This window comes from Rana temporaria, assembly GCF_905171775.1.
Source record: "Rana temporaria chromosome 2 unlocalized genomic scaffold, aRanTem1.1 chr2bb, whole genome shotgun sequence".
Lineage (NCBI taxonomy): Eukaryota > Metazoa > Chordata > Amphibia > Anura > Ranidae > Rana > Rana temporaria.
Genome location: NW_024404407.1, coordinates 21,929 through 47,146, shown reverse-complemented (window position 1 = coordinate 47,146; position 25,218 = coordinate 21,929). Strand labels below are relative to the sequence as shown.

The 25,218-nt window shown below is 48.7% G+C and overlaps 1 protein-coding gene across 1 annotated transcript in view; it reads left to right on the top strand.

Annotated features, from left to right (window-relative positions):
* LOC120921542 (cGMP-dependent 3',5'-cyclic phosphodiesterase-like) overlaps positions 1-23,331 on the top strand; it is a gene marked incomplete at its 5' end in the record, with an annotated part of 126,698 nt that extends 103,367 nt beyond the window's left edge. The window contains 7 exons of the mRNA XM_040334041.1: positions 1,619-1,666; positions 2,979-3,053; positions 9,326-9,425; positions 11,124-11,236; positions 13,487-13,525; positions 17,585-17,691; positions 22,415-23,331. Of these exons, the coding sequence (XP_040189975.1) occupies positions 1,619-1,666; positions 2,979-3,053; positions 9,326-9,425; positions 11,124-11,236; positions 13,487-13,525; positions 17,585-17,691; positions 22,415-22,646 (714 nt within the window). The remainder of the gene's footprint in view (positions 1-1,618; positions 1,667-2,978; positions 3,054-9,325; positions 9,426-11,123; positions 11,237-13,486; positions 13,526-17,584; positions 17,692-22,414) is intronic.
* Positions 23,332-25,218: the final 1,887 nt, after the last annotated feature.

Below are 25,218 nucleotides of genomic sequence, written 5' to 3'. Positions count from 1 at the left end.
TGCCCATTATGAGGGGTTCCCACCATCCCTGTGCTGAGTTCCCGGGTCTATTCACCCGCTGTGCCCATTATGAGGGGTTTCCACCATCCCTGTGCTGAGTTCCCGGGTCTGTACACCCGCTGTGCCCATTATGAGGGGTTCCCACCATCCCTGTGCTGAGTTCCCGGGTCTGTACACCCGCTGTGCCCATTATGAGGAGTTCCCACCATCCCTGTGCTGAGTTCCTGGTATGTACACCCGCTGTGCCCATTATGAGGGGTTCTCACCATCCCTGTGCTGAGTTCCCGGGTCTGTACACCCGCTGTGCCCATTATGAGGGGTTCCCACCATCCCTTTGCTGAGTTCCTGGGTCTGTACACCCGCTGTGCCCATTATGAGGGGTTCCCACCATCCCTGTGCTGAGTTCCCGGGTCTGTACACCCGCTGTGCCCATTATGAGGGGTTCCCACCATCCCTGTGCTGAGTTCCCGGGTCTGTACACCCGCTGTGCCCATTATGAGGGGTTCCCACCATCCCTGTGCTGAGTTCCCGGGTCTGTACACCCGCTGTGCCCATTATGAGGGGTTCCCACCATCCCTGTGCTGAGTTCCCGGGTCTGTACACCCGCTGTGCCCATTATGAGGGGTTCCCACCATCCCTGTGCTGAGTTCCCGGGTCTGTACACCCACTGTGCCCATTATGAGGGGTTCCCACCATCCCTGTGCTGAGTTCCCGGGTCTGTACACCCGCTGTGCCCATTATGAGGGGTTCCCACCATCCCTGTGCTGAGTTCCCGGGTCTGTACACCCGCTGTGCCCATTATGAGGGGTTCCCACCATCCCTGTGCTGAGTTCCCGGGTCTGTACCCCCGCTGTGCCCATTATGAGAGGTTCCCACCATCCCTGCAACATGCTCCCTAATATGAGTTAATTATCTCCTATCTACCTTGGGCCCCTACTGCTGAACTCATGGGGCCCAGGGAACTTTTATTCACTGGGAGCCTCTGCCTGTAAAAATTGCTGTGCATGCCAGCATAGGTACTAAAATAGCCCCCTCCCTGATGTTCTTGGAGTTCAGCTTTGCCGTAATGTGACTTTACAGCGTCCTCTCTGTCCAGCAAGTGATCATTCTCTTCAGAGGTGGCTCTAGGCTTTGTGAGGCCTTAGGCAAAACTTGACACGGGGCCCCATTCACATCCAAAATGGGGAAAAATAATTCAAGGACAAGAGCCTCTTCTCCACAACCCTGGCCGGTGGTTGTGGGGGTCTGCGTGCAGGGGGCTTATCGAAATCTGGAAGCCCCCCAGATCCTGCTCTTTAGGGGCGTGGGCCACCCAATGATTTCACCTGGTGAACCCGCCCCCCTGTGACATCATTGACTGAGGGCATGCTGGGTCATTGACGTCACAAGGGGTGGTGTCATCGATATTCACTGGTTGTTAGAGACACTGATCCTGAGTCAGGGCTCTTAACGCTGCCTGAGCACAGCAAACTTAAGGTCCCCTGTCCCTCAAAACTGGGGTAATGCATTGGGCAAGTTAGGCGGCCGCGAGGCCCCTGTGACTGCGAGGCCTTAGGCGACCACCTAATTTGCCTAATTAAAGAGCCGGCTCTGATTCTCTTCCTTCTATCCTCTGCAGAAGTCTGTCCTGGCCGGTCTCTACAGCTCGGAGGGATCTGTGATGGAGGTAAGTGCTTTATTTTCTTCATTCCTGGAATGGCATGACGTGCTTACCGTGTGCTGGTCAACTATCTGGTCCGTTCAGGTTTGGCTGGGAGGTTGGAAGGGCCCCTCGGCTCAGTGCCGTGGCTCAGTGGTTAAAAGCAAAAATTTACAAAACGGGATCACCAGACCAAATAGTCCCAACTGCTTTATTTGTTTATTGTAAGATCACATCAAATGGCCAACAAGTTTGGGGGGGTCATAACTCTCCCTTCATCGGGGCTCAGTAGACCTTACCTAAGCTTTGATGGTACTATGGGTAATCGGATGGAGCTGTATATTGCTGGTGGCACGTGGCAGTGTTGGGTTAGGTTGATAAACACACAGCCATCAAGTTCAACCAAACTCTGTGCACATGGTCCATCCATGGTCTTCCTGCAGGTAGGAATTCAGCCAAGAACTACCGGGAGGGGGCACTCTGGGACACTGTTGGGGGTACTATGGGGCACTGTAGGCTCTGCAGCAAGCCAGGGGGCACCACCGGGAGGGGGCACTGCTGGGGGTACTATGAGGGACTGTAGGCTCGGCAGCAAGCCAGAGAGCACCACTGTGGGGCAGGCTGGGGGGCGCTGTGGGGGGTACTATGGGGGGACTGTAAGCTCTGAAGCAAGCCAGGGGGCACCACCGGGAGGGGGCACTGTGAAACACTGTTGGGGGTACTATGGGGCACTGTAGGCATGGCAGCAAGCCAGGGGGGACCACCAGTGGGCTGAGGGACACTGTGGGGGGGACTGTTGGCTCTGTAGCAAGCCAGGGGGCACCACCAGGGGGGCTGGGGGCACTATGGGACACTGTTGGGGCACTGTGGGGAACTATATTTTCTGCAGCAAGCTTTGGGGCATTGTGGGACACAATTGGAGGTTCTATGGGGCACTGTAGGCTCTGCAGCAACCCAGGGGGCACCATTGCGGATGGCATGATGACGCCATTGACACAAACCACGCTAGATCTGATGCAGATGTTAGCGGTGGGCCAACCCTGAGAACAATGGGGGGAGATGCTGCTGGCCACCAATGATGTAAAACATGTCCATGTGTTTATCCGGGGAAGGCGGTGGGGAGGGGGGGTCTCCACTTTAAAGGTAACATAATCATACCTTCTAAAGGTAGGTGTCCCAATTGGAAGATTTCCCCTCACTTCCTGTTTCAGGGACAACTGTAACAGTTTACATTGCTTGTCAATCTCTGTTTGTTCGGGGGGAAGGGAGGGTGGCACAGGTTTAAAAGAGTTCCTCTGTCTGATCCCCCTGTGTCTTGTCCCCCCCCCCCCCCCCGTAGAGACACCACTTCGCTCAGGCCATCGCCATCCTTAACTCACAGGGCTGCAACATCTTCGAACAGTTCAACAGAAAGGTGAGTGTTCTAAAGGTGACCTATATAATGCCACCTGCACTTCACATGCCAGGTGACCAGATCGGGGGGATTGATGTTGGAAAAGAAGTAAAACAGTAAAACAGTCAATATGGTTCTTGGGCTCCCTCGTGTGGCTGAATAAGAGATGGCAGCGTCCACTGGTTTCTATACAGACAGTAGTGGGATAAGAGGGGTAGTAAGGCCAGGGCTGCCATCAGGAATTATGGGGCCCTTTACACAGCTTCAGGCATGGGCCCCCTGGAGCAGAGACCGGGGGGGGGGGTGCTGCCGCCTGAAATTGAGAAGCGGGGGGGCTGCCGCGAATTGAGAAGCGGGGGGTGGCCTTTTACAAAAAAAATGAAGAAATAAAGAAAAATATATATAAAAAAAGGGGGTAGCTATCCGGCCCTGGGGACCTCTGGGCTCTTTAATAAAAAATAAATAAAAAATATATGTAAAATATATATATATATATATATATATATATTTTTTTATTTATTTTTTTTAAAGGGGGTGCCATCTGGGGCCCTGGGGACCTCTGGGCCCTTTAATATTTGTTTTTTGTTTTTTTATAAAAAGAAATTACAAAAAAGGGGGGTTGCCATCCGGGACCTCTGGGCCCTTTAATAAAAAATAAATAAAAAATATATATACAAAATAAAAATAAACATTTATAAAAAAAAAAAAAAAAAAAAAAGGAGGTTGCCATCCAGGGCCCTGTGGACCTCTGGGCCCTTTAATAAAAAATAAATAAAAAAATATATATACACAAAAATAAAAAAATAAACATTTATAAAAAAAAAGGGCGTTTGCCACATGGGGCCCTGGGGACCTCTTAGCCCTTTAATAAAAAAATATATATATATAAAAAAAAAGAAATAAAATAATATAAAAACATCTTTTATTTTAATTTTTATAAAAAAAAGGGGGGTTGCCATCTGGGGCCCTGGGGACCTCTGGACCTCTAAAAAAATAAAATAAAAAATTGGCCCTTTAATTAAAAATAAAATAAAAATGATATTAAAAAAAATATATTTTTTTAATAAAAAAAAAAGGGGGGGTTGCCATCTGGGGCCCTGGGGACCTCCGGGCCCCTTACAGGTGTACTGCCTGTACCCCCCTGATGGCGGCCCTGAGTAAGGCAGAAACATTGTGCAGCGCTACTACATGGGAAGCCAGTTCGGGATATATAAGGAAAAATATGGCAGCCGATGTATAATTGTAAGCTGCGGGTAGGAAGAAGGCGTTTCCGTATGTTAAAGTGGACCTATCAGTAACTTTACAATTCCCCCTGGCACGCCTCCATATACAGCGGCGGGTATCCTATTTCAGAAAAGCTCCACCTTTTATAATTAAAAAGATTTGCCCCTGAGCTCCAGTCCAGTGGCTTTGCCTAGGCTGAGATGATGTCATCATTCTGCTGCAGGCAGGAGGCAGCATTTCCTTAGTCTCCCCCCCCAGTGATCAGACTGTACAATGTAACTTTACAGTAAGTCTGCATATCAGGAAAGGGTTCCTTTTAGTATATTGAGGGAATATGAATGTTGAGGGAAGTAGGGAGCAGCAGCAGAATCCCCCCGTTGTGTATGAAATGTGACAGCGCCGGGTGTTCGGGGGCCCCGTCCTGGAGATACGTGCCGGAGATCCGCTCGGCATTCCCCGTAGCCGTGTCTGGTGATAACTTGGATAACTCGGCTCTGGATTCTCAGGGATTAGGAGAACAGATGTGCGCGTCCCCTGGGGGGGCGGAGTCATTCCTTTCACACGGATCGTCACGTTGTGTGCGATGTTTTCCTGTCATTGCTGACTTTGCTGTTCCGTATTTGCATTGTGCCGCGTATCCTCTGGGGCCTCGTTCCTGCACCATCTGTTCTCACCCCGCTAAACGGGAGCAAAGACGCCAAATAATGAGGCTCAGGAGTTTACCGCTAATTATTCTTATTTTGTATCTCTTTTATTTTTATTTATTTTTACTTTTATTTTTTTACAAATAACTTTTCTGCGATTTTCCCTTCACTTTGCTTTCAGGGCTGGAAATGTTATCACACAGACCCCCCCCCCCCCCCTAAATTATTTATATACTGTATATGAGAACGTTATCATTGCTCATATATACAGTATTTACCGCTAATACCTATTAACCCAAGATCTATACTAGATCTCTCCCTAATATACCCCAGATCCATCCTAGATCCACCAAGATCTACTCCAGACCCATCTTGGTTCCACCCTATTTGCACCCCTTCAAACCCAGGAGTTACCCAAGATCCAGCCTGTAACGGTCAGGGGTTAATGCCGTTTACGATATTCCATTCCACCAACCCAAGACAGCTTATCCGACACTCCACAATCCAGCAGACAGGACCCATTCAATTCCCCAGAATAACGAGACACAGCTCTGTTCTCTGGTTCCAGACAGAATGGCCCGGACTCACAGACAGCAACGCACATTTATGCCGCCGTAGCGCAAATAATATACGCTACGCCGATGCAGCGCAGAGAGGCAAGCACGGAATTCACAAAGCCAGTGCTCCCAAAACTGCGCTGGGTTTCTAAGGCGTAAGCTGGCGTAGGTGGAAGTGGGCGTGAGCCATGCCAATGAGCCGTGACCCCATGCAAATGATGGGCCGAACGCCAGACAGATACGTATAACGAACTGCGCATGCGCCGGGACATGGACACATCCCCGTGCGCATGCTCACAACCACGTCGGAACAGCTGCCTAAGATACGCCGGATCACTGTGTACGCCCTGAATGTAATCTACGCCCAGTCACACACGTCCAACGTAAATTACGCCGGCTTGGGTTCCCTGGTGCAGCCCTTTTCATGGATGCTGCTGAGTTACACCTCCTTTATGGGGCATAACTTTACGCCGGACATAGAACTTACGCGCACCGCGCGTAGCCTGCGCCGGGCGCACGTACGTTCGTGAATCGCCGTATTTCCCTCATTTGCATATTTTAATAGAAAATCAATGGGAGCGCCACATGCGTCCAGCGTAAATATGCGCCCACTCTACGCTCTCGTAGACAAGTTACGTCGTTGGGATGAAGCCTGTTTTTAGGCGTATCTTAGTTTGTGGGTCCGGCGCACAGATACGATGGCGCATATTTGCACTTACGCGGCATATCTGGAGATACGTCAGCGCAAGTGCTTTGTGAATCCGGGCCAATGACTTTAATAGTAAACTCAGGTTTCTTATATACAGTTAGAAAGCATGCTGCAGTAATCAACGGGACAATGACACACTCCACCCACAACATCACACAATGGGTGCCAACGAGTCCCCCTCAATCCACATCTTACACAGACTTTCTGACTCTGCGATAAGCTATTCTCACCTGCTACATAATACATATTCCTTTAGTGAACATGAGTCAGACGTCTGACCTTTAGAGGGTGTTAACTCACAACACATATTATCATCAATAGAACTTTCACACAATACAGGGTTAGTTAGCATAGCACAATGAAATATCTTAGGAGCCAGACTTAATTAACACAATAGACAATAGAATGCAATCACAGCAAGCTTTCATCACTACAGCCAGGTAGCTGGAGGTGATTAACATCAATTAACATCTCAACAGTCTATGTTCCACATTGAAGGAGACACTCTATTGACCTGTTGTGTTCAGAATTAACCACTTGTAATATTTCAAGATATCCTGCAATACAAGAATTATCATTACTGTCCCATCTCATGTAATCCATGATATCAGTTCTCAGTCATCCTATGCCCCTAGTGGACATAGGATGACCCTAGACACAAGAGTCATTGGTGAAGCTGAACCAGGAGTACCCCACATCCTTCAAGAGCCTCTGGGTCCCACGGGCCATATCGTTGCATCGCCTATATCCATCCCAGTTCCACCACAGATAAACCTAAGATCTACTTTAGATCCACCCTATATCCATCCCAGTTCCACCCCAGATAAACTTAAGATCGACTGTAGATCCATCCCAGGTCCACCACAGATAATCCCAAGATCTACCCCAGATCCACTCTATATCTACCCCAGATATGTAGTTGGTAATGCGCTAGGTCGGTGAGCCCTTCTCTTGCTATTATTTTACAGTTCTAAGGATATCCATTGTCCTGAGGAGGGCAGCAAGGCCATTGGGGTAGAAAGAAGTTGTCTGCAGTATATATCCCCAGGCCTACCACTCAAGCGCAGGAGAATTACTTTGTGAATATACCCCAGATATATACCAGATTCATCCTAGATCCACCAAGATCTACTCCAGAGCCACCCTAGTTCAATCTTGGTTCTACCCCATTTGCACCCCATGTCAACCCAAGAGTTACCCCAGATCCACGCTAGATCCATCCCAGTTCCCTTATAAACCCATGATCTACTCCAGATCCACGCTAGATCATCCCAGTTCCCTTATAAACCCATGATCTACTCCAGATCCACGTTAGATCCATCCCAGTTCCCTTATAAACCCATGATCTACTCCAGATCCACGCTAGATCCATCCCAGTTCCCTTATAAACCCATGATCTACTCCAGATCCACGCTAGATCATCCCAGTTCCCTTATAAACCCATGATCTACTCCAGATCCACGTTAGATCCATCCCAGTTCCCTTATAAACCCATGATCTACTCCAGATCCATGCTAGATCCATCCCAGTTCCCTTATAAACCCATGATCTACTCCAGATCCACGTTAGATCCATCCCAGTTACCTTATAAACCCACGATCTACTCCAGATCCATGCTAGATCCATCCCAGTTCCCTTATAAACCCATGATCTACTCCAGATCCATGCTAGATCCATCCCAGTTCCCTTATAAACCCATGATCTACTCCAGATCCACGCTAGATCCATCCCAGTTCCCTTATAAAACCATGATCTACTCCAGATCCACGCTAGATCCATCCCAGTTCCCTTATAAACCCATGATCTACACCAGATCCACCCAAGATCCATCCCAGTTCCACTACAGATAAACCTAAGATTTACTTCAGATCCATTCCAGTTTCACCAATCACCACTGATATACCCAAGCTCTACCCCAGATCCACTCTAGATCCATCCCAGTTTCACCTTGGATAAACCCCAGATCTACTCCAGATTTAGTCTAGATCCATCCTAGTTTCACCTAAGGTCACCCTAGATCCACCCTAGATCTATCCCAGATAAACGCAAGATCTACTCCAGCTCCACTCTAGATTCATTCCAGTTTCACCACAGATAAACCCAAGATCTTTCCTAGATCCAGCCTAGATCCACCCCAGTTCCACCCCAGATAAATCTAAGATCTACTTTAGATCCACCCTACATCCATCCCAGATAAATCTAAGATCTACTTTATATCTACCCTAGATCCATCCCAGTTCCACCCCAGATAAACCTAAGATCCACTTTAGATCTACCCTAGATCCATCCCAGTTCCACCATGGAGAACCCCAAAATCTAACCCAGATCCACCCTAGAACTATCCCAGTTCCATACCAGATAAACCTAAGATCTCCTGTAGACCCACCCAATTCCACTACAGATAAACCCAAGATCTACTCCAGATCAACCCTATATCCAACCCAGTTCCACCCCAGATAAACCTAAAATTCACCTCAGATCCACCCTAGATATATCCCAGTTCCACCACAGATAAACCAAAGATCCATCCCTGTTTCACCCTGGATACAGGTAAACCAAAGATCTACCCCAGATCCATCCCAGTTCCACCCCAGATAAACCCAAAGTCTACTCCAGATCCACCCTAGATCCATCCCAGTTCCCCCCAAGATCTACCCCAGATCCAGCCTAGATCCATCCCAGTTCCACCCAAGATCTACCCCAGATCCAGCCTAGATCCATCCAAGTTTCACCTTAAACCAAACATCTACCAAGATCCAGCCCAGTTCCACTATGGATCCATATCAGTTACACCCCAGAAATTCCAGGGTCTACTTTAGATCCACCCTAGATCTTCCTCGTTCCACCCTGGATCAACCCAAAATCTACCACAGATCCACCCTAGATCCATTCCAGTTCCACCCCACCCCAGATCCATCTTAAATCAACTGCAGATCAACCCAAGATCTATAATCTCCTCAAGATTCTACTCCCAGGTCCATCCCAGATCATCCAAGAACGTAGTTGCTCTCAGATGCCGGCCCTCATGTTGTCCTCAACCTCTTGTATGACGGCTCTGAATCTTTATATCAGGGGGACGGAATCCAATGCAGGTCACTCCCGCTGGATTCTGGGAAATTAGTCATTAATAACATTTCTTTCCTCCCTGATACTGTACAGGATTACCAGAGGATGCTGGATCTGATGAGGGACATTATCCTGGCCACCGACCTGGCGCACCACCTACGAATCTTCAAGGAACTCCAGAAAATGGCGAAAGGTAACAAGTAATGTGTGTGCGGTGTATACCGAGACCCAAACTGCCCCCCCCCCCAAGATTGCCCCACAATGCCAATCATCAGAGCCACAGGTGTATATACCGAGACCCAAACTGCCCCCCCCAAGATTGCCCCACAATGCCAATCATCAGAGCCACAGGTGTATATACCGAGACCCAAACTGCCCCCCCAAGATTGCAGCACAATGCCAATCATCAGAGCCACAGGTGTATATACCGAGACCCAAACTGCCCCCCAAGATTGCCCCACAATGCCAATCATCAAAGCCACAGGTGTATATACGTTGTATACCGAGACCCTAACTACCCCCAAGATTGCCCCACACCCCGCAATGCCAATCATCAGAGCCACAGGTGTATATACGTTGTATACCGAGACCCTAACTACCCCCAAGATTGCCCTACACCCCACAATGCCAATCATCAAAGCCACAGGTGTATATACCGAGACCCAAACTGCCCCCCCAAGATTGCCCCACACCCCACAATGCCAATCATCAAAGCCACAGGTGTATATACGTTGTATACCGAGACCCTAACTACCCCCAAGATTGCCCCACACCCCGCAATGCCAATCATCAGAGCCACAGGTGTATATACGTTGTATACCGAGACCCTAACTACCCCCAAGATTGCCCCACACCCCACAATGCCAATCATCAAAGCCACAGGTGTATATACGTTGTATACCGAGACCCTAACTACCCTCAAGATTGCCCTACACCCCACAATGTCAATCATCAGAGCCACAGGTGTATATACGGTGTATACTGAGACCCAAACTACCCCCCCAAGATTGCCCCACAATGCCAATCGTCAGAGCCACAGGTGAATATACGTTGTATACCGAGACACTAACTACCCCCAAGATTTCCCCACACCCCACAATGCCTATCATCAGAGCCACAGGTGTATATACGTTGTATACAGAGACCCTAACTACCCGCCCAGCGTAAATATGCGCCCACTCTACGCCAGCGTAGGCAAGTTACGTCGGTCGGATGAAGCCTATTTTCGGGCATATCTTAGTTTGTGGGCACGGCGCACAGATACGACGGCGCATATTTGCACTTACGCGGCGTATCTCGAGATACATCGGCGCAAGTGCTTTGTGAATCCGGGCCCAGATCTCTAGACTGTTCTTGGGTTTAGATACACGCTAATGATTTCTTAGACAACATCCCCATCTAGTGTTGAAAAAGGAAACCGCAGAAAAAAATTGTTTCCAATAGCTTTTGTTAAACTTTCATAAGTACAGAGAGACAAAAACTATAGCTACAAAGAGATGACATTTTCTGAGGGTATCTTGGCATGTACAGTTATAACATTTTTTTTTTTTCTGGTTATATGATAAAACTCTTTGGTATTTTAGAGAAATAGATCAACACTATCTATCCCCTCTCCCTTCCCCCAGCACACCCCCACCATGTTTCCCAGGCTCTGCGCTCCCATCGGTGGACTGGCATGTTGGTTGCAGCCAGGTAGATGGAAGGGAGATCAATGAACATACGTTTGCTGCTCTCCCCTTGCTTTTCGGCCCCTGGAAGTGATGAGCACAACGTCACTTCTAGTTTCCTAGTGTTGGCCATCTGTAATATTTCTTCAGAAGATGGAAAAGAAAGGAACTATCACAGGGAGGGGAATGTGTTTGATTCATTCCGTGTTCCATGTCCTCCACAGATGGATACGACCCCAAAAACAAGCACCACCACAACCTCCTGATCTGCCTCCTCATGACCTCCTGTGACCTCTCTGATCAAACCAAAGGCTGGACCACCACCAGGAAGATCGCGGTGAGTTCTGGGGAGGTTCTCTCTGGAGTCGTGTGACATTATGGTGGTGCCCGCCTCCTTATCCTGTCCATTGACTCATAGAGCAGCCACTCCCCCTGCAAGCCTGGTGTCAGCTTTCAGCTGGTGTATAGCAAGTTTGATATAGTGGAAGACGCTTTGATTTATTTATTTATTTTTGATCTGTAGAGGAAGTAAACTTATGGGCCACTTTATTAGGTCCCCCTTGCTAGTAGCAGGTTGGACCCCCTTATTAGGTCCCCCTTGCTAGTAGCGGGTTGGACCCCCTTTATTAGGTCCCCCTTGCTAGTAGTGGGTTGGACCTTCTTTATTAGGTCCACCTTGCTACTATCGGGTTGGACCCCCTTTATTAGGTCTCCCTTGCTAGTAGTGGGTTGGACCCCCTTTATTAGGTCCCCCTTGCTAGTAGCGGGTTGGACCTCCTTTATTAGGTCCCCCTTGCTAGTAGCGGGTTGGAACCCCTTTATTAGGTCCCCCTTGCTAGTCCCGGGTTGGACCCCCTTTATTATGTCCACCTTGCTAGTCCCGGGTTGGACCCCCTTTATTAGGCCCTCCTTGCTAGTCCCGGGTTGGACCCCCTTTATTAGGTCCCCGTTGCTAGTATCGGGTTGGACCCCCTTTATTAGGTCCCCCTTGCTATTTCGAAAATTCGAGATTCGAAATTGCAAAATTCGAAAATGGGAAATTTCGAAAATTGGATTTTCGAATTTGCAAATTTTCGCATTTCCAAATTCAGAATTTTTAGAATTTCCGAATATTTCGAAAAAAAGCAATAAAAAGAATAAAACGAAAACAACAAATTTTTCGGCAGTGCACATGTCCAACGGATTGCTCGGGAAGTGACGTTCCGCTGAAAAAAATTCTCACTGCGCATGTGCGTCGCCGCCATATGCGTTCCAACACTTTTACGTCAAAACGGCACGCTAAAACTGTGATGGGTAGCCGAATGTGACAAAACACCGCCATCTTGCTACACTCTGCACTCCTCCACCCTAAGGATACAGTGAGAAGGGGGACAAGCGAACCCCCGGAGTTCTGTAGTGATATACAGGACTTAGAACTCTGTCTGACTGTTTATATGTTGAATATTAAAAGCAGTGGGCTTGCTTTCCAGAAGGAACTGCAGATGGAATTTATCACTGCGATTCGAATTAACCACTACAGATCCGCACTATCGTCAAAAGACGTCTGCAGCGCGGACCTGAAGTGCCGAGTGGACGTCTTTAGACGTCCTATTGTTTACATTACCCGCGCGCGCCGCTGGGGGGCGCGCAGCGGGTAAACACTGTCCCGGCGCATCGCTGGGAAGCCGATGCGTGTGCCTGGTGGCTGCGATGTCCGCCTGGTACACGCGATCGTCGGTAACATAGCAGGGACGTGGAGCTCTGTGTGTAATGATGGGGTGTAAACACAGAGCTCCACGTCCTGTCAGAGGAGAGGAGACCGATCTGTGTCCCTTGTACATAGGGACCCAGCATCGGTCACCTCCCCCAGTCACCCCCCTCCCCCCACACAGTTAGAACACACCCAGGATACACATTTAACCCCTTCCTCACCCCCCTAGTGTTAACCCCTTCCCTGCCAGTCACATTTATACAGTAATTAGTGCATTTTTATAGCACTGATCGCTGTATAAATGTGAATGGTCCCAAATTTGTGTCAAAAGTGTCCGATACGTCCGCCGCAATATCGCAAGCCTGACAAAAAAAATCGCAGATCGCCGCCATTACTAGTAAAAAATGTAAAATAAAAAAGAAATCATAAATCTATCCCCTATTTTCTAAACGCTATAACTTTTGCGCAAACCGATCAATATACGCTTATTGCGATTTTTTTAACAAAAATATGTAGAAGAATACGTATCGGCCTAAACCGAGGAAAAAAATTTATATATATTTTTTTTTAAATGGGATATTATTATAACAAAAAGTAAAAAATGTGTTTTTTTTTTTTAAATTTCTGTCTTTTTGTGTTTATAGTGCAAAAAATTAAAATCGCAGAGATGATCAAATACCACCAAAAGAAAGCTCTATGTGTGGGGAAAAAATGATAAAAATATAATTTGGGTACAGTGTTGTATGACCGCGCAATTGTCATTCAAAATGCGTCAGCGCTGAAAGCTGAAAATTGGTCTGGGCACGAAGGGGGTTTAAGTGCCCAGTAATGAAGTGGTTAAAGGGAGTTTTTAATCGGTAAAACATGGCTGACGTGTGTGTGTGTTCCCTATTCCAGGAGCTGATCTACAAAGAATTCTTCTCTCAGGGAGACCTGGTGAGTACGACGGACACAATACACCACACTCCAATGTTCTGTCTTCACATCCCGACTCCACTCATAAGAGAAGTAGATGGCACCTCCAACCAGGATAGGGGGGGGGGGGTCTCTGAGTAGAATAGGAAAGGAAGACATATTGGCCCAGATTCACAAAGCACTTACGCCGACGTATAACAAGTTACACCGACGTAAGTGCAAATGTGCGCCGTCGTATCTGTGCGCCAGACCCACAAACGGATATGCGCCTAAAAACCAGGCTACACCCCGCCGACGTATCCTGCTTACGCCGGCGTAGGGTGGGCGCACATTTAGGCTGGGTGCAGCATGGTGCCGCTTCCATGGATTAGCCATTCAAACATGCAAATGAGGGAAATACGGCGATTCACGAACGTACGCAGGCTACGAGTGGTGCGCGTAAGTTGTACGTCCGGCGTAAAGTTATTCCCCATAAAGGAGGTGCAACCCAGCAGCAGACATGCTCAGGTCTGCACCAGGGAACACAAGCCGGCGGATTTTACGTTGGACGTGTGTCTGGCTGGGCGTAGGTTACGTTCACGGCGTACGCAGTGATCCGGCGTAGTTTAGGCAGTTGTTCCGACTTGGTTGTGAGCAGGCGCAGGGGAATGCGTCCACGTCACGGCGAAGTTCGTGATACGTATCTGTCTGGCGCTCGGCCCATCATTTGCATGGGGTCACGCCTCATTTGCATGGGTCACGCCCATTCCCACCTACGCCGGTGACTTGTCCTTAAGGTTACCCTAACGGGAAAGTTCCTTCAAGGACTGCGCAGGCGCAAACTTGCCGACGGAAATCTCCGAACCTCGCCCGGCATCCAGGCTCATTATTTAACATCCCCGTGGATTGGAGGATGTTAAAAAAAGAGCCAGGAGGCCGACTGGCTACTTTCCTCGAAATCCACGTCGCCCTGGATGCCGGCCGAGGTTCGGAGATTTCCGTCGGCAAGTTTGCGCCTGCGCAGTCCTTAAAGGAACTTTCTCGTTAGCCGGAACCATATCGGCAGATCAGATTGCGCCTGCGCAGGAACTTTCACCACAGCCGGAACTATATCGGCAGATCACCGGCCTGCGCCTTTGAAACCCACGCCACACTGGCGCAGCATTGGGAGCACTGGCTTGCTGAATTCCATGCTTGCCTCTCTGCGCTGCGTTGGCGTACGTGGTTACTCTACGGCGGCGTAATGTGCGCCTACACTCTGTGAATTTGGGCCTTTGTCTCCACCCCAACTAAGACACACGGCACTGTCCCAACCAGGATAGGACGGTACACTCCACCCAAACTAAGACACACGGCACTGTCCCAACCAGGATAGGACGTTACATTCCACCCAAACTAAGACACACGGCACTGTCCCAACCAGGATAGGACGGTACATTCCACCCAAACTAAGACACACGGCACTGTCCCAACCAGGATAGGACGGTACACTCCACCCAAACTAAGACACACGGCACTGTCCCAACCAGGATAGGACGGTACACTCCACCCAAACTAAGACACACGGCACTGTCCCAACCAGGATAGGACGGTACACTCCACCCAAACTAGGACACACGGCACTGTCCCAACCAGGATAGGACGGTACACTCCACCCAAACTAAGACACACAGCACTGTCCCAACCAGGATAGGACGGTACACTCCACCCAAACTAAGACACACGGCACTGTCCCAACCAGGATAGGACGGTACACTCCACCCAAACTAGGACACACGGCACTGTCCCAACCAGGATAGGACGGTACACTCCACCCAAACTAAGACACACGGCACTGTCCCAACCAGGATAGGACGGTACACTCCACCCAAACTAAGACACACGGCACTGTCCCAACCAGGATAGGATGGTACACTCCACCCAAACTAAGACACACAGCACTGTCCCAACCAGGATAGGATGGTACACTGCACCCAAACTAAGACACACGGCACTGTCCCAACCAGGATAGGACGGTACACTCCACCCAAACTAAGACACACGGCACTGTTCCAACCAGGATAGGATGGTACACTGCACCCAAACTAAGACACACGGCACTGTCCCAACCAGGATAGGACGGTACACTCCACCCAAACTAAGACACACGGCACTGTTCCAACCAGGAAAGGATGGTACACTTCACCCAAACTAAGACACACGGCACTGTCCCAACCAGGATAGGACGGTACACTCCACCCCAACTAAGACACACAGCACTGTCCCAACCAGAATAGGGTGGTACACTCCACCCAAACTAAGACACACGGCACTGTCCCATCCAGTATAGGACGGTACACTCCACCCCAACTAAGACACACGGCACTGTTCCAACCAGGATAGGACGGTACACTCCACCCAAACTAAGACACACGGCACTGTCCCAACCAGGATAGGACGCTACACTGACTCCACCCAAACTAAGACACACGGCACTGTCCCAACCAGGATAGGACGGTACACTCCACCCAAACTAGGACACACGGCACTGTCCCAACCAGGATAGGACGGTACACTCCACCCAAACTAAGACACACGGCACTGTCCCAACCAGGATAGGACGGTACACTCCACCCAAACTAAGACACACGGCACTGTCCCAACCAGGATAGGACGGTACACTCCACCCCAACTAAGACACACGGCACTGTCCCAACCAGGATAGGACGGTACACTCCACCCAAACTAAGACACACGGCACTGTCCCAACCAGGATAGGACGGTACACTCCACCCAAACTAGGACACACGGCACTGTCCCAACCAGGATAGGACGGTACACTCCACCCAAACTAAGACACACGGCACTGTCCCAACCAGGATAGGACGGTACACTCCACCCAAACTAAGACACACGGCACTGTCCCAACCAGGATAGGATGGTACACTGCACCCAAACTAAGACACACGGCACTGTTCCAACCAGGATAGGATGGTACACTGCACCCAAACTAAGACACACGGCACTGTCCCAACCAGGATAGGACGGTACACTCCACCCAAACTAAGACACACGGCACTGTTCCAACCAGGAAAGGACGGTACACTCCACCCAAACTAAGATACACGGCACTGTCCCAACCAGGATAGGACGGTACACTCCACCCAAACTAAGACACACGGCACTGTTCCAACCAGGAAAGGACGGTACACTCCACCCAAACTAAGATACACGGCACTGTCCCAACCAGGATAGGATGGTACACTGCACCCAAACTAAGACACACGGCACTGTCCCAACCAGGATAGGACGGTACACTCCACCCAAACTAAGACACACGGCACTTTTCCCAACCAGGATAGGACGGTACACTCCACCCCAACTAAGACACACGGCACTGTCCCAACCAGGATAGGACGGTACATTCCTCCCAAACTAAGACACACGGCACTGTCCCAACCAGGATAGGACGGTACACTCCACCAAAACTAAGACACACGGCACTGTCCCAACCAGGATAGGACGGTAAATTCCTCCCCAACTAAGACACACGGCACTGTCCCAACCAGGATAGGACGGTACACTCCACCCAATCTAAGACACATGGCACTGTCCCAACCAGGATAGGAAGTTACACTGACTCCACCCAACGCAGAAAGGGACACGGATCCCAAGAACAGGCACTATCTCCATCCAAAACGGCAAGACTCTGACTAAACCCCCCATAGATAAGGGTCTCCGCCATAAGTGTGTGCAGCCTATTGGATTAGGGTGTGCACCCCAAAGCTCAAACACACACTACCGATCACTCACTGTGTTCACTCAGAAAGGGAAGGGGCCAGTAAATCACATATCTACCAGCCCCTTCCCCACTCATCCTAAAACATCCCACTGGGGGGATCCCACCTGGGGGCCAGGGCGGTATGGGGAATCTGTGCAGCATAGGGTGATTGGGGTGTGCCTTGGCACACCCTGTGCGCACGCCTATGGTCTCCACCTAACACAAAAGGCAGGTATGGTTTCTATCCAGCCTACAAACGCACACACTTCCTCCACTCAGCATTGGACGTGACGTCTCCTCCCATGGTCATTGTATAGTGATTGACTCTCATCACCGTGCAGGAGAAAGCCATGGGGAACCGGCCCAGCGAGATGATGGACCGTGAGAAGGCCTACATCCCGGAACTCCAGATCAGCTTCATGGAACACATCGCCATGCCCATCTACAAGTGAGTGAAGCTGCGACATGGCCCTTCGCCATCATAAGCACCGTCACCGATCTCACCTGATGTACAAACTGTGTCGTGATTGGGGAATTCAGTAAAATGGAGATTAGGGTTTTCAACGGTGTGATTATTTCTATCAGTATACTGGATTTATACAGCATTATATATTTTTTTTAAAGTATCTAACAGCACTTACCACAAGATCTCTTGACTCTTGTCTTATCTCTTGACTTACTGTCATCAAACCAATAATGCTTAAATATATATATAAAAAAATCAACTCAAGCCCCGTCCTACGTGTTTCGTCATAATGATGTGTTAAAGTGGTTCTAAAGCCTTAAAGTGGTTGTAAAGGTTATATTTAAAAATAAATAAATAAATAACAAACATGTTATACTTACCTCCACTGTGCAGCTCGTTTTGCACAGAGTGGCCCCGAATGCCGTCTTCTGGGGTCCATCGCCTCCTCCCCGCTTCAGATAAGATAACCTCCTCTCTGGGAAGCGCTCTTCAAAGAGGGTTACCTTGCGGGCGCACTCCCGTGTCCTGGATTCGGCGTCCATAGCCGCCGAGTGCAGGACTCTGCCCCGGCACCCGCATCATTGGATTTGATTGACAGCAGTGGGAGCCTATGGCTGCGCTGCTATCAATTTATCCAATGAAGAGCTAAGAAACCCCGGAAAAGATCCAGCGCGTTCGCAACAAGGGACTTTCCAGGACTCAGGTAAGTAAAACGGGGGGATGGGGGGTAATCGTCGGATGTTTTTTTCACCTTTAATGAATAGGATGCATTAAGGTGAACCTTTACAACCCCTTTCAGGTGAAAAAAAAACATCTGTGCTACAAAGTCCCAAACACCCCCCCCCCACACACACACTTACCTGAACCTGATCCAATCCAGCGATGTGCGTGAGAGCAGTGGCTGTCTCCCTCCTCCCTGGGTGGATTGATAGCATTGGCTCCCCCTGCTGTCAATCAAATGCTGTGCCGAATAAGCAGGGGTGAGGACAAGTCGCTCCCTTTGTGTCAATAGACACAGACAGGGCAGCTCTGGAATGAGCACGCATGGGTGCCCCCATGGGCTGTCAATTAAATTATGTGCCGAGCGAACCTGGGGCGGGGCCAAGCCGCCAGCTCTGTGTCAATAGATGCAGACAGGGTGGCTCGGTAGCGAGCACGCATGGATAGCAGCTTTCCATTGGGGCACTTGCTGAGGAGGACGAGCCTGGAGCACAGGCGGGGAACCCAGAAGAAGAGGATCTGGGCTGCTCTATGCAAAACCATTACACGGAGCAGGTAAGTACAACACGTTTGTTTATTTATTTTAAATGAAGCTTTAATGTCGCTTTAAGGGGCATTCTTGAAGACACCATTATGATGAAACGCACGGGGAGGGGCTTGTTTTTTTTTTATATATATATATATTTAGGTATTATTGATTTGATGACAGTAAGTCACTTATTTACATAAATATAATGGCTTGGTAATTAGGGAGAGATCTTGCAATAAGCGCTGTTATATACTTTTTTTTATACACATTCAGTTAAGAAGTATCAAATCGATACTTATAAAACCGCAATGCAGACGTATAGATTTATTTAGATTCGGATTTATATAGTGCCAACAGTTTGTGCAGCTCTTTACAATATAAAGGGAGACAGTGCAGCTGCAGTCAAATTCAATAAAAGAGGGTTAGGAGGGTCCTACTACTGAGAGCTTACAATCTAAAATAGGGGCCAGTGATACAAAAGGTAATCGCCGTATGCTGATAGAGAAAGTAATTGTTCAGCTGTTAGGTGGAGGCCGGTATAGGCCTCCCAGGAGAGAACAGTTTTCAGAGATCTTGTAAAGGCAGATAGAGTAGGAAATAGACAGGTTGAGGTAGGGAGTTCCAGAGGATGGCAGAGGCTCTGGAGAAGTCCTTGAGGTGAGCATGGTAGCAGGTGACAAGGTAGGTGGAGAGGACGGTTTGCGTGATATCTGAAGAAGAGGTTAGTGATGTAGCTGGGTGCAGAGGTGTGGATGGCTTTGAATGTTGTTGTAAGCTCTTTTGAGCAGGGCCCTCCTAATCCTCTTGTATTTTATTGTATTGTAACTGTATTGTCTCCCTTTTATATTGTAAAGCGCTGCGTAAACTGTTGGCACTATATAAATCCTTTATAATAATAATGTTGTTAGCATTTTAAATTGTATGCATTGGGTCATGGGAAGTCAGAAGAGGGCTTAGAAGAGAGGGGTGGAGGACACTAAGCGAAGGCCAGTGGAGGGAATGGCAGAGAGTTGTGGAGGCCAGAGGGGCGATCGGTGGAGAGGGGTGGAGGACACTGAGTGGAGGGAATGGCAGTGAGGTGTGGAGGACACTGCAGCCAGTGGTGGGATTGGCAGAAAGGGGTGGTGGACACTGAGCGGAGGTGAGTGGAAGGATTGGCAGAGAGGGGTGGAGGACACTAAGCGGAGGTGAGTGTAAGGATTGGCAGAGAGGGGTGGAGGACACTGGGCGGAGGTGAGTGGAAGGATTGGCAGAGAGGGGTGGAGGACACTAAGCTGAGGTGAGTGGAAGGATTGGCAGAGAGGGGTGGTGGACACTGAGTGGAGGTGAGTGGAAGGATTGGCAGAGAGGGGTGGAGGACACTGAGCGGAGATGAGTGGAGGGATTGGCAGAGAGGGGTGGAGGACACTGAGCAGAGAGGGGTGGTGGACACTGTGTGGAGGTGAGTGGAAGGATTGGCAGAGAGGGGTGGCGGACACTGAGCGGAGGTGAATGGAGGGATTGGCAGAAAGGGGTGTGGGACACTGAGCGGAGGTGTGTAGAAGGATTGGCAGAGAGGGGTGGTGGACACTGAGCGGAGGTGAGTGGAAGGATTGGCAGAGGGGGTGGAGGACACTGAGCGGAGGTGAGTGGAAGGATTGGCAGAGAGTGGTGGTGGACACTGAGCGGAGGTGAGTGGAAGGATTGGCAGAGGGGGTGGAGGACACTGAGCGGAGGTGAGTGGAAGGATTGGCAGAGAGGGGGTGGAGGACACTGAGCAGAGATGAGTGGAAGGATTGGCAGAGAGGGGTGGTGGACACTGAGCGGAGATGAGTGGAAGGATTGGCAGAGAGGGGTGGAGGACACTGAGCAGAAACTAGTAGAAGGATTAGCAGAGAGGGGTGGAGGACACTGAGCAGAAACAAGTAGAAGGATTGGCAGATAGGGGTGGAGGACAGTAGATTTATTGGTAGAGAAGGCTGGAGCACATCGAGTGGAGGCCAGTGGAGGGATTGGTAGGGAGGGGTGGGAGACATTGAGTGGAGGTCAATGGAGGGATTGGCAGAGGGTTGGGTGACACTTAGTGAAGGCCAGCGGAGGGAATGGCAGAAAGGGGTGGAAAAAACTGAGCAAAGACCATAGGATGGATTGGCAGAGCGGGGTGGAGGACACTGAGTGGATGCCAGTGGAGGGAATGGCAGTGAGAGGTGGAGATCAATGGAGAGACTGCCAGAGGTGGGTGGAGAACACTGGGGGAGGGATTGGCAGAGAGGGGTGGAAGATACTGAGCAGAGGCCATTGGAGGGGTTGGCAGGAGGAGGGGGGGTGGACCCTGAGCAGAGGCCAGGGGAGGTAGCAGCAGAGAGGGGTGGAGAACACTAAGTGAAGGCCAGTGGAGGGATTGGCAGATAGGGGTGAAAGTCAGTGCATTTATTAGTAGAGAAGGATGGAGGACACTAAGTAAAGGCCAGTGGAAGGGTTGGCAGAGAGGGGCGGAGAACACTGAGTGGAGGAATTGGCAGAGAGGGGTGAAAGACACGCTAGAGGGGGGTTTGGCAAAGAAGGGTGGAGGACACTGAGCAGAGGCCAGTGGAGGGATTGACAGGGAGGAGTGGAGGACACTGAGCACAGTCCAGTGAGTGTTGGGAAAGGAGGGTTTGAGGACACTGAGCAGAGGCCAGTGGAGGGTTTGGCAGGGAGGGGTGGAGGACACTAATCAGAGTCCAGTGAGGGTTGGGCAAGGAGGGGTGGAGGATACTGGTCAGTGGAGGGATTAGTAGAGAAGGAGGTCAGTGGAGGGATTAGTAGAGAAGAAGGAGGTCAGTGGAGGGATTAGTAGAGAAGGAGGAGGAGGTCAGTGGAGGGATTAGTAGAGAAGGAGGAGGAGGAGTTCAGTGGAGGGATTAGTAGAGAAGGAGGAGGAGGTCAGTGGAGGGATTAGTAGAGAAGGAGGAGGAGGTCAGTGGAGGGATTAGTAGAGAAGGGGGTGGAGGTCAGTGGAGGGATTAGTAGAGAAGGAGGAGGAGGTCAGTGGAGGGATTCGTAGAGAAGAAGGAGGTCAGTGGAGGGATTAGTAGAGAAGGAGGAGGTCAGTGGAGGGATTAGTAGAGAAGGAGGAGGAGGTCAGTGGAGGGATTCATAGAGAAGGAGAAGGAGGAGGTCAGTAGAGGGATTTGTAGAGAAGGAGGAGGTCAGTGGAGGGATTAGTAGAGAAGGAGGAGGAGGTCAGTGGAGGGATTGGCAGATTGGGGTGGAGGACACCGAGTGGCCAGATGATTGGATGATGTGGGGGTGGAAGGAGAGGTCAGAGTCCAGGATTGCACCCTGGCTTAAGGGGAGGGACCGATAGTTGAGCCATTGATCTCCATAGAAAACTTGGTGGCCCTTCCCTGTTGCTACCCCCTTTATCAGCGGCCCTGGTAGCAGGACAACCCTACTGACTCCAAGCCTCTGACCGGCGTTCTCTCCTTTTTGCAGGGTGTTGAAAGAGCTGTTCCCGCAGTCGGCTGAGCTCTACGAAATCGTGGCGGCCAACCGCGTCAAGTGGATGCGAGTTTCGAACAAGTTCACCATCAGGGGCCTGCCCAGTAACAACTCGTTGGACTTTTTGGACGAGGAGTACGACATCCAGGAGAGCATGGACGACGACTATAAACTCAACGGCTGCACCGACACAAAGGGACTCAACGGCTCGGTGACCGATGAATAACGATCACTTGTTATGAACGCACGTTGCGCAATTTTCTCCCCCTGGCCGAGGGGGGGGGGGAGAGATCTTATAGTGTCAACTCCTCCAAGGTGGTCTCTGTGCCGTGCCATGTTTGTCACGCCAGTCTACGACGCGGAGCCCCCCTTGCCTGTACCGCCGTCCACGCTCTTCGTGTTCCGACCGGTCAAAGGATCAGCACTGCCAACCTCCTCTCGCCTCAAATGACATTTCAGGCTTAGACATTCGAGGGGCAAAAACCTCTGACCGCGGCCATGGATAAGGATAAGCTCCCTTTAAGATGATATTCTCTCAGCCCCGCCCAGGAGGATCATCCCACTGAGATTTGTTATATATATATATATAACTACCTCCCGCCTTCAAGGGACAGTCCACTGTTTCCATAGCCCATCTGGCTCCCTTTTACTACTGATAATGAGACGGGTAATTGTAACAAGTCGCCTAAAAAAAAAAAAAAAGAGCAAGTCGATCTGAGTCCAGAGCAGGGGCAGTCCGACCCTTCTGTAATGCCCGCCCCTGAGGGGTCCTGGCCAAGCATGTAAAGGAGATAAGGGACAAATAGCTGAAGACGTTCATTTCCTCCACTAACCTTGTCAGTAAGAGGTCACTCCTCTTTGATAAAACACCCCCTACGGGCATAGAGAGGGAGTTTTACCCTTTTAAAGTGGACCTGTCTTGTACTAAAGTTTCTCAGACTCAGATTGTTCTTTAAAGCAGGGCTGCAAGTTATGTAGCCTGGAGATGCTTGATAGACGAAGCCTAAATTCAGCCGAAACCTTCAGCTTCGACTTAGCCCCTCCCCCTGTTCCACTATCCAACAGGTGACTCTCTACTGGCCACTAGGAGGAGCAAAATTGAGAAAGGAAGGTTCAATAAACTAACCTTACTCCTTGGCTTAGACGACGTCGTCCTTTTTCTAGCAAGATCCCAAAGAATGCCGAGTAGCTTAGATCTCGTGGTAAGACGATCCGGCACCATCTTGCAAAAGTTTGGTTGCTCGGAGTTCCCCGGAATCTTGTTGGAAAAATGGTGACGTCGCCCCCTGTAGTACGGAATCGGGGGGTACGACGAGTTCATTAACATTTTATCCGTACAGTTGGTTTTTGTTTTGTTTTTTTCAGGTTTGTATTGCTTCGTCCCTTTTAGGTATTTTGGTGGTTTGGAAAACTTTGATGGGCTCTAAATGACTCCCGGAGGTTAGGGAAGCTCCTTTAAAGTTTTTTTTTATTTAAAGATGAAAGCTAAACATGTGCAATTCATTTATTTCCGAATTCGTTTTTTAACGTATTTTGATAAATTCGTTAATTCCGAAATTTAGAATTTTACATTTTTTTCGAATTTTCAAATTCTGAATTTTCGAATTTCTGATTTTCAAATTTCGAAATTTTTTTATTTATGATTTATTTATGATTTTAAAATGTAAAAAAAATTCTCGAATTTCCGAAACTTTCGAATTTTCACGTTTCGAAAATTGGGATTTCGAAAATTCAGAAATTCGGAAATCCGAAAATCCCAAAATTCGGAAATGTAAGAATTTTTGAATTTCAGAATTTTCGAAATCCCAATTTTCGAAATGTTTCACATTTTGAATTTTTTAATTTTCGAAATTTATGATTTTAAAATTTAAAAAAAATTCTCAAACTTCTATAAAATCCCATGGGCATTGTGTCCTGTGGGGCATACGGGGTACGTCCTCAGTCATTAATTGGTTAGGAATTTTTAAATTCTGAATTTTCGAATTTCTGATTTTCAAATTTAGAATTTTTTTTATTTCAAAATTTAGGATTTTTGAATTTTCGAAATTTATGATTTTAAAATTTTAAAAAAAATCTTGAATTTTTGAATTTCCGAAACTTTCAAATTTTGGGATTTTGAAAATTCAAAAATTCGGAAATCCTAAAATCTCAAAATTCGGAAATGTATTTTTGAATTTCTGAATTTTCTAAATCCCAATTTTCGAAATGTTTCACATTTTGAATTTTCGAAATTTATGATTTTAAAATTTAAAAAAAAATCTCGAATTTCCGAAACTTTCAAATTTTCATTCGAAAGTTTCGGAAATTCGAGATTTTTTTTTAAATTTTAAAACCATACATTTCGAAAATTCAAAATTTTGAAATTCAAAATTTAAAAATCAGAAATTCAAAAATTCAGAATTTTAAAATTCGAAAACGATATCCTTCTAGTGATGCATCAAGTTCTCTTATAAAGACAGATGGCGGTAGTTCTCTTGCACTGACTGGGCCTTGGCTTACACACTAACAGCAGCTATACCCCGTGGGCATTGTGTTCTGTAGCAAAGGACTGCGAGGTGTACAAGGTACGTCCTCGGTCATTGACCAGTTAGGAAAACGATGTCCTTCTAGTGACGTATCAAGTTCTCCTATAAAGACGGACCGTGGCAGTTCTCTTGCACTGACTGGGCCTTGGCTTACACACTAACAGCAGCTATACCCCGTGGGCATTGTGTTCTGTAGCAAAGGACTGCGAGGTGTACAAGGTACGTCCTCGGTCATTGACCAGTTAGGAAAACGATGTCCTTCTAGTGACGTAT